Raw genomic sequence first — 14,024 nt, forward strand, 5'->3', positions numbered from 1 at the left:
TTGATTATTTTCCTCATTACAAGACTTATTTGCCATTTTAAATGTTCGTGGATCAATTTAGTTTTACTGCTCTCAGTTGCTTATGTTTTTCCAATGCTGTCGAAGGGACTTAATCATATTGATTTTTAAAACTTGTTTTACGTATTCTTTTTGCTTTTATTTATTTGGATAAATTATGTCTTCCAAATCATTTCATTAACAAATGTTACTGATTATAATTGTTCTCTTTTATTTATTAAAACACTTTTACAGTAGACCAAGCAGATTTGATGCTGAGTCTGATATATACCTTGGGTCACTGAAGACTCCTGACTTCCAGCACCTCAGAGATGAGATGTTCCTAAGTTACATCTTTAGTAGAAAATGTCCCACCCATGTCTAAACTTACGGCTGTCAGCTGTCAACATAATCACTTGTACTTGATCTCTAGACCCTCCAGACCCTGTAACATTACCAGTTTCATTTTTGTCCATCAGTCAATGACATCAAACTGCTTTTTCATCACCTCCAATGTTACTATTTGGACCAATTCTGACTTTTCAAATGCTGCATTATATATATATATATATATATATATATATATATATATATATATATATATATATATATATATATATATATATATATATATATATATATATATATATATATATATATATATATATATACACATATATACATATATATATGTATGTATGTATGTATGTATGTATGTATGTATATATCTTTACACTGAGGTGACAGATGAGAGCTTGACTCATCCACTCTTCTTGACAATCTGTACAAAAAAGTAAAAACTCTCTAACTCTTTCAAAAACATCTTGTCCTACGATATTTTTCTTCAAGCACAAAAACTACCCACACTCCCAAACAAGCTGTTTTTAGCATCAATACTCCCAAGGTATTTTCTTGTGTTTTTTTAAAAGGTCCCTTTTATTCACTTCAACAAAATGCTACACAGTTTTAGTACTTTTATTATTCATGTTTATTCATGTTTCCACAATTTAACAAGGTAAACTACAAGCTAGCTAACTCAAAACAAGCCCCTTCACAGTCGTTCACTTGGGATAAACATACATAAACACAAGGGGTTAAACTCAACTCTCAACTGCACTATTCCCCATGTTATAGACTATTCTAACCTTCAACTGACCGTAACAATTATTATGTATCAATATATCTTCGTGTTGTCCCATCATGATTGGCGCTTGGCACCTTAGTCTTTATAATTTCCATTGGAGAAGTTTGGAAACTGTTTCAGCCTTTTGGTCAGTTTAGTCAGTTGTGATTTCCTACCAGCACTGGATGTTTAAACTGTGTCCTTACAAAAAAAACCCTCAACTTTAAACTGTCAATAAACCCTCATCCCTCTACTTGAGTTTTATAATGCTATATATCAGACTTTGGGGGTGGACCCATGTGTGACTTCATGGCTGTGATATGCACAAAGTATTTGTTGTATTGTCTCCTCTTTATTAATGCCCATCCCTTCCCCTGACTCATGTACATTAATTACTCATTGGCCTTATCCTTAGCTCCATGGTATCTGGCTTTTATAAATGCATAAAAATATCTTCAAACTTTTTATTTTTATTTTAATATCTAAATAGCAGAAATGTTTGGAATATGGAATGAATGTAGGACCACCTTAGAACATATGCAAAGTTTGAATGAACTTGTGTGGTAGAAGTGGGTGAGAATTAGGTGCAAGATAGAAACAGAATCAGAATTTAAAGCACCTCAGTTAATAATCAATCTTTTTGCTAAACATGGAAAAAGATGCAATAAATGAAGGGGGGGAGGGGTAGAAGATATATGTCACTGTCAAGCATGCCTCAACCTGTTACCAATCAAGTATATTTTTAGATGTGTGACCTTGTTTTTCTAGAACATGAATTATTTAATGTAAGCCATGTCTACAAATATGTTGACAAGCAGGTTAGACTCCATATCCACAAGAAAAAGACAAAAATAACAAAGATTAACGCTAACAAGTCACACTAAATGATGCCCCTTGGGAGATAGACAAGCTTTTACCTAGGTTGTACTCAGGATCCACTGCCTCAACACCATCAGCAATGCATGCATATGGGAAACTTTCCGCTGATGAAGAAATCAGGAAAAGCAGATAGGGTTGGATAAGGCACTCCACAGACCACCTCACCAAGTAGGCATTGAGCTGGAACCCACAAGGAAAGCGTAAAAGTGGTCAACCAAGAAATACCTGAGAACATGGCATTGAATCTCAATCTAAAAAGATGGGCTGCACCTGAAGTCAGGTTGAGAAGTTGGCACAGGACAGAGTGCTCTGAAGATCTTTGGTTGGTGGCCAATCTCCAGGAGGGTTGATAGGCAGTTGGCACTACATATTTTGGATCCTAGTTGTCAGGGCATGGGTTAGCCCTCACTACCACTCAGATACTCCCAGGGTATGAAAGCCCTGAGTGAGCATTGAACACCCTCTGCATAGGTGAGGTTGAACCACCTAAATCAGTGGCATCACAGAGTGCTTGTTGGAACCAATGGCTACATTACTACAATGGTGCCAGAGCAATAGCCTTTCTATTTTGTTATCAATTGTAGTAGCACACTGTATCCCTAGTGTAGGGCACTCTTTAAAATTAATATAGGCACCATAGTGCTCTTTCGTTAATCTGGGTCACATGACTGAAGCATTGCCAAAGGATGCCTATAATAATCCACTTTGATTGGTGATTCAAGTAGTACTCCTGACCACCTTTGCAGGACGCTCAGGCAACAGTACTCACGTTAACTAACCCAACCAGAGGTGTAACAACCCATTTCAGCACCCAGGACAAACTACCATTTTTGCGCTTCCCCCCCCCCCCCCCCTCATGTTTATAAATTAAATTACCTTGGCCCCCATCAATCACTGTTAATAGTTTTTTTTTCCAAATTACATATTATACAAGTAATGTTCTTAGAGTTAGAGCCAAGTAGCTTTCTATTTTCTTAATTTTGATTGTAATGCAGCTCAAAATAATATTTTTATTTTATTTTTCTACCTAATTTGGCGCTTACCCCTAAGGTCGGGGATGGCTGCCTCACTCGCCCTCCCCTAGTTATGCCGTAGCTCCCAACCGTACAGTATTGCGGGGGGGGGGGGAGGGGGGGGGCGCAGGGAAACATTATTTTATGTATACTCAACAATCTCCCAAAGTTTCATGGCCAGGATAAATGAATGGTGTGTTACTGGTAATGCATAAAAGACACACAGGCTACAATTATAAACAAGCATATGTTCATTATATATATATATATATATATATATATATATATATATATATATATATATATATATATGCCTATATAAATATATATGAACAAAAACATTTATTGCATTCCAACAAAGTAAGCTTGGATTTTTAATAGATCAACACTGAACTAAGTACATAAATTAGTACGGTCAACCTACAGAAATAGATACAACACCGTATAGGGCTTATGCCACGCCCACATTCTAAAATATTGTGTACGTAAGCAGCCTATGCAGTTGTAAATTATTTTTTTAAATTTCGATATTTTTTAATTCTGTACAAAACAGGCTTCTTTCATTTCTTAAAATAAAAGTTAATTTTCATATTTTATTAAAAAATTATTCTATTTTTTTTCAATGTTTATAAACATTATGCGAAACCACGTGAACGGAACACATGTCGAGGTTTGAGTGTGTAGGCCTGGCGAGCAAAGCCGTGATCTGAAGAAGCAAATAGACTAGAAAATAAAAATAATTTTTGATAGAGTGGATTTATTAACTCAAATATAGAGAATGAGTATGAGCGATGAAGACCGAGAAATCGACATTGAAAGTGATGCTGTAAGTTAAGTTCTGAACAGAATTGCAAATAAAACGGTTTTAAATAGTTTAGCAACATCTTCACATTGACCTAGATTTCCAAAATCTAGAGTCTAGAAAAAGTAGAATAAGGGGGGATTTTTTCTGTATACCACTACTATAGTGTCCGAAAATTAGAATCTTCTTAAAAAAGGGATGAAAGATTACTGGTAGTTAACTAAAATACATACATGGCATTACATGGCTTGCGAATGTCAATGCTAACCCCCAACACTAGTCAACTATGAACTAGTCCTACCAAAACGCCTAACCCCAATTAATCTAATTAACTATTTCTGAACTATTTCATTAGGCCCAGGGCCTATTATTAATTAATTAATAATTATTAAGTTAAAATTTCAATTTCCAACCATCCATCTAGATTAGATCTAGACTAGTTGAGATTACAAATTTTACTAACAACCCAACACACCTATTTTTTATTGGGAGAGTAGATTATAGTATAGTATTATGATATTTTATGATATTATCAGTAGGCCTAAAATCATTACCTATTCTAAAATTCAAGATCTAGAGTAAGAGTTAGACTCTTAGAGAGTCTAACAATTAACAATAGTCTACAAAAAACTACATCAACTTAACATTTAAAGCAGGGGTCTCAAAACTACGGCCCGCTGGCCGGATGCGGCCTGCTGGTTGGTTGAGGCCACGCAGGGGGGACGATCTGACCGAGATTCAAAGGGTCGATTCTAAATATCATCCGACCCCTGATTTAAAGACTTAGATATTAGTATTATTAGCCACTGACCCAGTCCTCAATTATTTAATTTATTAGGCCTACTTTTAGATACTTTAACTTTAGTTATTAGAAGTACTAACTAGTATCTAGATCTGGTAAGTAGTTAATTTCACTATCAATATAGATCTAGATAGAATATCTATTTTAACTTTAAGTAAAGTACTAAGTAGGCTTAGGCCCTTGTATTTTGTTATTGTTTTCTTCTGTTATATTAATTAGGCCTATAGGTCATAATATTCTCTTACTAATTTATAGGCCTATTATATAGGCCTAAATATATCTCTTAAATGTCCAAATAGTGTATCAAAGTATCAATGATGGAAACATATTTTTTTTTATTAAACAGGATGATGAAGAAAGCCCACAGACTTTCAGTTCAGTAAGTTACTCTTTTGTAAATTAAATAATCTGTTAAAAACTAATGATGAAAGATAATGTGAAATGAAAAACACAAATTTCTTCACAGGATGACAAAAGAGCACACCATAATGCATTAGAAAGGAAAAGAAGAGATCACATAAAGGACAGTTTCCACAGCCTTCGAGATTGTGTACCTCAAGATGATAATAAGGTAATTACAAATCAATAGGGGATTGCATGGACAAAAATATCACAAATAAAATTTTTGAGAAAATAGATACACTTATTTTCTTGTCCTGAGAAAAAAAGCATTTGCGATATGTAAGAATTATAAATAATTTCCTGTTACCTTTAAATGAATTTCTCATATCAGAGAATAAAGTGGCAACTCCTATTTTTTAATCAAATCATTCACATATATGTAAAATAATTAGTGTTACTTTTTAAAAAAAAACCTCACCATATTGATTTGCAGTTTCTTTTTTTATTGCAGACTAACTCCTCTAGCAAGGTAATAATATTTAAATAAACTACACTTTAACTAATCCTTTACAGATGTGACTAAACTGCCACACCTGCCTACTTTTTAATTCTAATTTTATGACAAAGTAAAATATATTCTACACAATTTATGACTTGACTTTGAAAAGTAATTTTATCTTTATATGAAAGAACTACCAGAATTGTTACATTACAGTTAAATTAAGACTTATAAAAACATTGAAAAGCTAAAAACATTTTTAGTAGTTTTGCTAACAGCGTTTTTTCTACTTTTTTATACGTCATTTGTTCTTTTTGGACCAGTGTTGCTATAGTATATTTCTGAAAGCTCACCATTTGCTGTTTGCAGTAGTATTATAATTCTTTAAATGATTTTATATAATAAATTGTCCATATCCTTATTAGGTTAGTATATTGTAATGTGTTTAATAACATAATAGCCGATAATAGTGGATTAGGTGTAAGTCAGAGACCAAGGATAATGACAATCTCAGTTAGAAATTAGGTGATTAGATCTGCATTAAGATGGGAAAGTTTTGTATGGTTTTTGTAATTATCAAGCTATCTTCAAGGATCGTCCTGTAAAGTCAAGTGCAAGTAAGAATATATCAAGTCTGGTTGGTTACTGAATTAATGTCGACTGCTAAGTATTCATGTGTCTCTCTTTGTAAAAGATTGAAGCTGTATTGTTTGTTGTACTAAGTGTTAACATCACTTTAAAAAATTTTTGTAGACTTCCCGTGCACAAATTTTGAGACAAGCTGCTGAATACATCATAAGAATGAGAGACAAAACTACACAGAATGACAGGCATATAACAATACTTAAACAACAAAATGAAGACTTGCAAGCTCAAAGTAAGATGTCATTTTTAATTTGTCCTTACTCACCATTGCATGTTCACATGAAATTTACAAATTTTTCAAATAATTTCAGTCAAAGCTCTACAAAAATCTCAGTCTGGGGGCAAATCAGTTTTGAGTACCAGTTACATGGATGATGATAGAGGAGATGATTATGAAAGCTATGAAGAGGAGACAGTAGTAACATCACCACCCATAAAACGCAAAAAGGCAAAGACATCAAATAGCTGAAAGGTTTTAATGGTTTTTGTTTTGAAATATGTTGTATCTCAGTGGTGGTTGGACTTGATTGAGAGGTGGGTGATGTTTCCCTAAAAAGTAGTACATTGATGTCCATTAGCTTATACTTATAACAATGTGTGTAAGGCAATTTTTTCTGTATGTCAAAATCTAAAGATTTTTCTAAAATACTTGTATTTTTTGTCATTCAAATGTATTTTCTCTCCAATTTGTCTATAGTGCTTATTAAAACTCATCTAATCTTATGACAAGTTAACAGAAAATAACTTTTGGTTAATGACCTTGAAGAAATGCCAAAACTTGCCATATGTTTTAATGATACAGTTTTTAAAAGTTTAAACTGAAGTGTTCTAACTTTATGATGGAGAATGTTAAAATTTTAAATTATTACATTATTGTGGAGGCAAAACAAGTTTTTTTTTTCTTTCTTTTTGGAAACTTTCTTAGTTTGATATTTAAACACAAAAATAATTTGGGGGGCATACACAATTTCTTTAAGGTATGCTTTTAGTTATCGAAATTGCTCGAAATTAGTATTGTGTGTGTGTAGTGTTCCTTTTCATACTAAGTATGAATCAAGGAAAAAAGTTTTCTAACATCTTTAGGTCATCTAGACAATTACTTAGATCATTCTCATTTTGAGGTGTCTGTTATGTATTAAGATTGACAAGAGCCTTTAATTGACCTAGATAGTTCCATCTGGTGTGAAGATAGTGATAGTTTTCTAGTTATACAATTCTATTAGTACTAACTCATGTGACTCAACGCACAATCTTCTCATCAGTGAAAAATTGACAAAAAACACTCAATAATAGCCACTTGAACTTGAATGTGTCCATAAAAAATAAATTTGGATTACGCTTACTTTTTTTCTTTTGTATCTTCCCTTGGTTAATGTAAATTGCTCATTGTAGTAAAGAATTGTAAAATAGGTTTTGGCAATATCATTTAATTGTAATCTAGCTGTAACATCAAGTAATTAAAAAAATTTGAAATTTAATACTTTAATATAATTTATATTAAGATATTGAATTTTAAGGAATGAAAAATTGCATGTTTTTAAACTTATATATGCATAACAAAAAAAAGCTATGATTATGTTCATTTTGAGGTAGATTTTCTTGATTATACCCTTACTTTGTGGATGTATGGTTCATTGTCAGTCAGCATTCTTGTCTGCTATTTTAAAGCAAATGCCAGTTGAGAGAAAAATGTGAATGCTGAGTTGGGTAGGGGGAGGGTATTCTGAACAATATTTAAATCATTAATAGTGAAATGTTTTTGTTGATTGATTTTAATAAAATTAAAAGGGTTTTAATGCTGATGAATCATGTCCCAAATGTGGAGTAGGAATGAAGACTTGTTTTAAAAAGTAATTATACCCCGTGTTATGGTAGTTATTCCTACTTGAGGGTTGTATATAATACATGTGAAATTATTCACATGCTTGGCAGCTTTTTTTTTTGTTGTTGTTTTCATTATTCATGTGTGATAAATATGCACAGTGTCTTTTTCCCCACTGAAACAGAATGTCTTAACCCGATCTTGTGTTAGCATAGGCCTTTTTAAAAAAAAATAATTATCAATCTTAATTATTACCTTTAATTTTTACTTGACCTAATGACTTACATTTGATATGCAGAGAAAAAAAAATTTAAAATTGATATTTTTTAATAAAGTTGTAGTGTTATGTTGAAGTGTGCTCTGATATTGTGCTGACAATAAATAATTCTATACTTAGTTACTTTGATGACTTGTAGGTTAAAACAGCTGATCTGAATGTGTTAGTATATCTATTATTTGTTCTCAATAAACTGTGTACATTTCTTTGTTCTCACTTAACACTCTGCATGAAAGTTATGTATGAACTGGAGTTGTATTTGCCTTGGGTGTCATTAAAGTAATATAAAGAGTACAATGCCAAAAATACTGATGGATTTTTCAAGATGTTTATTGTACACAACAAATGAATAAAAGCTGGATATTTTATAAATGGTTACAAATATAAGCCCATAAAAATTCAGTTAGAAATAATTTTATGAAATTGGTGCAACATATAGATGGTAACTAATTTGCTGAAAAGTTGTATCAGATAAAATTTAATACTGCTGGTGATTTTCTTGTACAGACCGAGAATGATAACATTATGATGAGCAGGGGATAAAACAACTTATCAGAACCGGAGTAGGAGACATCTTTACTAGTACAATTGCAATATAAATTGTCCTTAAAGACAACAAAGTGCATTAACTAACTGCCTACAATTCTAAAAAAAAATAAGTTTACCAATAATGGTCTTCAATATGATAGATTAGAAAAAGATAAAAATCTGGATCCAAATAGGTACAAAATTTGACATTTTTTAAAAAAGTGCAGGACCATAATCAGCAAAATCTTTCAACTTTCACAGACTTTTTTGTTTCAAGCATGTTCCCTATTTCATAAATGTACATTTTAAATTATGAATTGCCATGCATAGCAGTTGAAGATTTTAAATTGCCAAAGTATTTTTGAGCCATCATAACAGAATCTAGACTCAGGTTGTAAACTGGCTGAACAGGTCGCTGAAAATAAAATTTAAAATGGTTTTAGAGATGAAAATGTAAACAGCTAGTTATGCGGTATGTGAAAAGGTGGTATGCTTTGTTCAGTTTAACAAACATGACAATCACCTGCTGTCCATTGAATATAGACCTATATAGGTATAAAGTATATGACAGGTTTGATTTTCTTTCTTAATTGTGCTATGCACAAGACAGAACTATGCAGCAAATAGATAATATTGTTAGGGAGGACTGTGTTTGGGAATCATAATTTTTAAAAGTAAACACTTTTTTTTAACTTACAAGTTTATTGTGTGGATTGCCAATGACAACATCGTTATTCAAAGATCCTCCAATGAAATGCTGGGCCACTGATAGGCCACTCAAACAATAACACGTGTGATAGTGGTCTCTTGCCCTAAATAACACAAATATTTCTTGGATTGTTTTAAATCAGTGCTAACTCTTTAATTTTTAAAAATACAAACAAGTTGCTAGTGTATTTTTTTCATTGAAGACATCTTAAACCATTGACAAAACTTACTTTCCTGGCTTGTCTATGAGCCCTCCATGAGGATGTTGACAACAGATAAGAATATACTCCTGTAGAGCTTCTTGGTGGAACATCCATCTCTCAGCACTAAGATTCTGATCATCATCTTAATTACATGTTCCAGAAAATATGTTAAATCTTAATTGATAAAACCATAAAATATGTTAAATCTTAATTAAAACATTCTTAAAAAAGGGTTGTTGTGCCATAAAAAAGTGGACCACAAAGCTAGATATGTCATTACTAAATCCTACCATCTGTGCACATGATCATGTGAATGATGGGGAAAGTTGCTCCCTGCCAGAAAGAATAACATCCATCCACTAATTTATTTGTACGTCCCTGAAAGCCACCTTCAAATTGAGTTTGCCTGTTTGCTGTCCAACGCTGAAACAAATGCAGTTAGTTGACAACACGCTGACATTTTAATAAATCAGATTAGTTTTTTATTTAAATAAAAGATCACAAAAGACTTTTTATCATTACAGTTACATTATTATCTATTCAACTAAAGCAATGGTGATGGTAGCTGCAGACACATAGACAACTCAGCAAAAGTAAGGACAATAACTTTACCAAAAGGGACCTTAGATCACATCTTTCTGTGTGTCCCAGAAGAACAAGTGCTGCCACCCCACAGAATGTGTAACCACCATGTGCTTCTAATCCAGGATAGCCAGCAAAGCCCCCTTCATAAGTTTGACATCTAAGAAAAAATAAAACACCATGAGTGAGCGAGCACAAATTGTAATAGTGCAAGAATTCTTTCAAATACCTGTTATATTAACACACCCTAAGAATAAAATAGTTGTTAACTAAAAATTGTGTTGGGTATGTAGGCCTACCTAGTAATAAATTCAGCAGTACCAGATGTTAGTTCCTGTGTCATTAAATTGGTCAGCCGTGCAACACTGAGAGCACAGTACACTCCCCTGAAACAGTCAAATTTTATGATAAAACAGTTTGGCATTGATAATAGTAAACAAGATCAAAGAAGAATTTAAGTCCAGATATTGTTGTGTGTAGAAGTTGACATGAAACTAATGTAAACACCAACCTGATATCTACTTCTCCTCCTTCATGCATTTTAAAAGCACCTTCCTCAGTTTTCATTTTCATTAAAAATTTATATAAAGTATCTCTGAAACACAAAATGTTCATACTTTTAAAATGTGAGAGCAACAGAAAATTACTGGCTGCATATAGCTGGGAACAATGACTACTTTAATCTAAATTAATTAAAGTCATCTAATGTTGATTACAGGCAATTAATTTCACTGTTCAACAAGAACAACACACTACAAAGCACAAACCTATTTAGTACATCAAACACTTTCTCAGTGATGTTGGCAAGAATGCACAGAGCATTAACAGCAGCATATGTTGGTGCCAGATGAGGAAACTGCATGGGGCCCCCTACATTACAAAGTTAGGGAAGCATAATACCACAGATGTAATTAAAAGTTATTAATGAATAATACTTTTCATTTATAATAATATGGGCAAGTTAATCTTAATTTGGATATTACAAACTAATAATGAATTATTCATAATCAGTCTTTTAGCAGATTCCCCCCATTCCCAACTTGATCAGCACTGAATACAAAAAGCTTGCTTTGGATTTCCAGCCTTAATACCTACAGATTAAGCAAAATTTTTTATCCTGTTTGTTTATTAGAAATACAAAATGTATATGGATGTTTTAATTTTAATAACACAAACACATTGCAAATCCTCATTAGTCAGAATCCCTCACCCATAAACATATGACATCATTTATGACCAAACCTCTAACACTTCAAGGGTGTAAAATATGTAAAAAAAAAAAGGGTGTGAAATATAGTAAAATATGTGAAATAGCTCAATGCTTAAAAATGTTATATTATCATTATTATTTCACATTTACAATGAAAGCAAACAAAAAATACCTCCAAATCCACCATCTGGGTGCTGACACTTTCCAAGAAATTTGGCAATCCTGGGGAAAAAAAATAACACACAAATAGTATTTTTATATGGTGGCTCTATATGCCATATGTGAAAGTAACTTATAAACAAAAATGTTGCATCAAGGTCTCACACATTGAACACTTACGCCAGAGCCCTATCCTCAGGCAAAGGAACATCAAGTAATTCCAGACTGTGTAAAATCCAATAACATAGCCATGGGCGGCTTGAATCTAAACACTTAAAATGAGGTTTAAAAGTAATTAATTGAATAAATACATATGCAAAATAAATACTGATTTATTAAAAATAGATTTAGCCTACTACACATAACCTATGTTAGTCAAGGTAAAAACATATGACTGATCAATTCTAAGTGCCAGTACCTCATAAGAAGATGACAGAAGCTGTAGACCTTTGGTAAGAAACTCCACATGATTCTCTCTCTCTAAGAAAGGCACACTGAAAAAAAATTTAGGCCTTACATTCATTTCTACCCTATTAAAAGTATGGTTTTAAATTAGACTTGTAGTTAAAAATACTGATTTTAAGGTACTTAAAGAAAGAATATCACTATAACTTACTATAAATATTTAAATATTTACAATTCATTTTCACCTTTTAGTTAAGTGGAAATAAAAAACACTTACTCTGGATAAATATCTAAAGATGTCTTAAAAGTCTTGTAGCATTTCATAACAATTTCCTCAACTTGTTTCTGAAAAGAGTTTTTTTTTTTTTTTTTTTTTACATTGATTGATTTTTAAAGCTTATTTTAGAGGAGCTAATAGGTTTTATGCATATAAAAATTATATTTGATTTTGGGTATTTTCTCTAATGTTAGCCTCTCCTTTTAAAAGTAGTCACTATATTTAGGCCACATTGACATTATTATTACACTTTTCATCCTCGCTTTTGATATGTTGTGTTATAGAGCTAAGTATTGTTTTGAATACCATTAGTAGGTTAATATTATTTCACAATGTAATTGCATATTAATAATGTATTTTTTAATATTTTGTATTGTTTATCTTTTTAAAAAATGTATTTCATTTACTCTATTTTTGTAGGTTTATAGACATATTTAATGATTTTTTAAAAATAGAGGACTGTTGACTATTCTATAGAATTATTTGCCCACTAAACTTTTAACTGTATTTGCTAATTGTATAACTATACTTTTTATGATTCTATGGCTGCTTTCAGACAGTCCTAACAAGTTTTAAATATTGTTGAATGTGTCACACTTTATAGAAAATGTAGCTTGTAGTCAATAGTGTATGTCTAGTAAATGCTAAAAATACCCTCAAATACCTGAGAACAGAAAGTTTGAGTTTATAGGCCTACATAATAGTCAGATCTAATTAATTACTGCAGGCCAAAGACAAAGTCAGCCTGGCCTGTTTCACTATTTAATATTTATTGGCAATACCTCTTACACTCAAGCTACAAGTACTAGACTAAAATAACTAAACTAGAATCTAGTTAGTGTTATTCAGTTACTGAGTTAGTAGGCCCTATGTCACCCTATGCCTATGATGATTATGATAGACATGCCCTTTTGCCTTTAGTAATTAAACTTAGTTAAGTATTAACGATTAACAAATAAGATGGCCAGACTAAATATCAAACAAAGACCTGTGGCAAATTTCAAAACAACAGCCAATAAATAAGGATATCAAGGCCCGTAAATGGGGATGGATTGGACACACGCTAAGAAGAGAAAAAGATAATATTGCAAAACATGCTATGGACTGGAATCCCTAGGGAAAAATGAAAGTGGGCCGGCCAAAGAAAACATGGAAAAGAAACAGTAGAGGAAGAGGCTAAGACAGCTGGGCTCATGTGGGCACAGATTAAGGGAGCAGCCCAAAACCGAGTCCGCTGGAAATGTGTAATTGCAGCCCTTTGCTTCCCAGAGGCCACAAAGGAATGATGAAGATATAAATTATAACTATTTTTACTATGTCATTAAGTGACATTAATGATCATTAATGTCACATTATTAAGTCTATTTCATTGACATATGTCTATGATTTAATTAGGAGAATCTAATTACAATTAGAGTTCCTAAATTAAGCAGTAGGCCTATTTGATACGTTTAGTTTTAGTTACCTGTTCCATTGAAGTTTTTGTTGAAAGAGTTTCATCATTAAATCGACGGCTTTCAAATTGTGGCGACAGGCAACGAAATCTTGATGGATCTGCCATTTATGACTGATAAGTAAGTAACTGCAGACTAGGTTCTGTAGGTAACTTAGAAAATTTCTTGTAGACCTATTAATATTAGTTAAACTACCTACAATCCTACAAACTTCTGTCAGTATACTCTACAGTACACAGAGTAGTATACAATACAAACACACCAAAGCAGCCTTTCATCAAAGATGATAGCGTTTTT

General features: G+C 32.3%; 2 protein-coding genes across 2 annotated transcripts; one reads left to right on the plus strand and one right to left on the minus strand.

The window, feature by feature from the left end:
- The first annotated feature begins 3,667 nt into the window (after positions 1–3,667).
- Positions 3,668–8,407, plus strand: LOC131941759 (protein max-like). Its single transcript, XM_059301237.1, has 6 exons — positions 3,668–3,838; positions 4,963–4,995; positions 5,083–5,187; positions 5,470–5,487; positions 6,211–6,334; positions 6,414–8,407. The coding sequence occupies exons 1-6, from the start codon at positions 3,791–3,793 to the stop codon at positions 6,569–6,571; spliced, it is 486 nt and encodes a 161-aa protein (XP_059157220.1). The 5' UTR covers positions 3,668–3,790; the 3' UTR covers positions 6,572–8,407.
- Positions 8,408–8,515: 108 nt separating this feature from the next.
- Positions 8,516–14,020, minus strand: LOC131941757 (protein farnesyltransferase subunit beta). Its single transcript, XM_059301234.1, has 13 exons — positions 13,739–14,020; positions 12,274–12,341; positions 12,010–12,085; positions 11,772–11,863; positions 11,605–11,654; positions 10,990–11,092; positions 10,734–10,817; positions 10,522–10,608; positions 10,253–10,382; positions 9,931–10,063; positions 9,668–9,782; positions 9,427–9,541; positions 8,516–9,144 (listed from the first exon to the last, which is right to left on the minus strand). Exons 1-13 carry the CDS (start codon positions 13,832–13,834, stop codon positions 9,040–9,042), a joined length of 1,254 nt encoding a protein of 417 aa, XP_059157217.1. The 5' UTR covers positions 13,835–14,020; the 3' UTR covers positions 8,516–9,039.
- Positions 14,021–14,024: the final 4 nt, after the last annotated feature.

The sequence above is a fragment of the Physella acuta genome, unplaced genomic scaffold (genome assembly GCF_028476545.2).
Source record: "Physella acuta isolate Inbredline_101_S28 unplaced genomic scaffold, ASM2847654v3 ptg000373l, whole genome shotgun sequence".
Classification (NCBI taxonomy): Eukaryota; Metazoa; Mollusca; class Gastropoda; family Physidae; genus Physella; species Physella acuta.

Excerpts from the sequence above, each read along its gene's own strand:
- LOC131941759 (XM_059301237.1), top strand. The coding sequence starts at position 3,791 with ATGAGTATGAGCGATGAAGACCGAGAAATCGACATTGAAAGTGATGCT. Across the intron at positions 4,996-5,082 it reads GCCCACAGACTTTCAGTTCA|GATGACAAAAGAGCACACCA; the intron begins GTAAGTTACTCT and ends ATTTCTTCACAG. Across the intron at positions 6,335-6,413 it reads TGAAGACTTGCAAGCTCAAA|TCAAAGCTCTACAAAAATCT; the intron begins GTAAGATGTCAT and ends AAATAATTTCAG.
- LOC131941757 (XM_059301234.1), bottom strand. The coding sequence starts at position 13,834 with ATGGCAGATCCATCAAGATTTCGTTGCCTGTCGCCACAATTTGAAAGC. Across the intron at positions 12,342-13,738 it reads CAAAAACTTCAATGGAACAG|AAACAAGTTGAGGAAATTGT; the intron begins GTAACTAAAACT and ends AACTCTTTTCAG. Across the intron at positions 9,783-9,930 it reads CATGATCATGTGCACAGATG|ATGATGATCAGAATCTTAGT; the intron begins GTAGGATTTAGT and ends CATGTAATTAAG.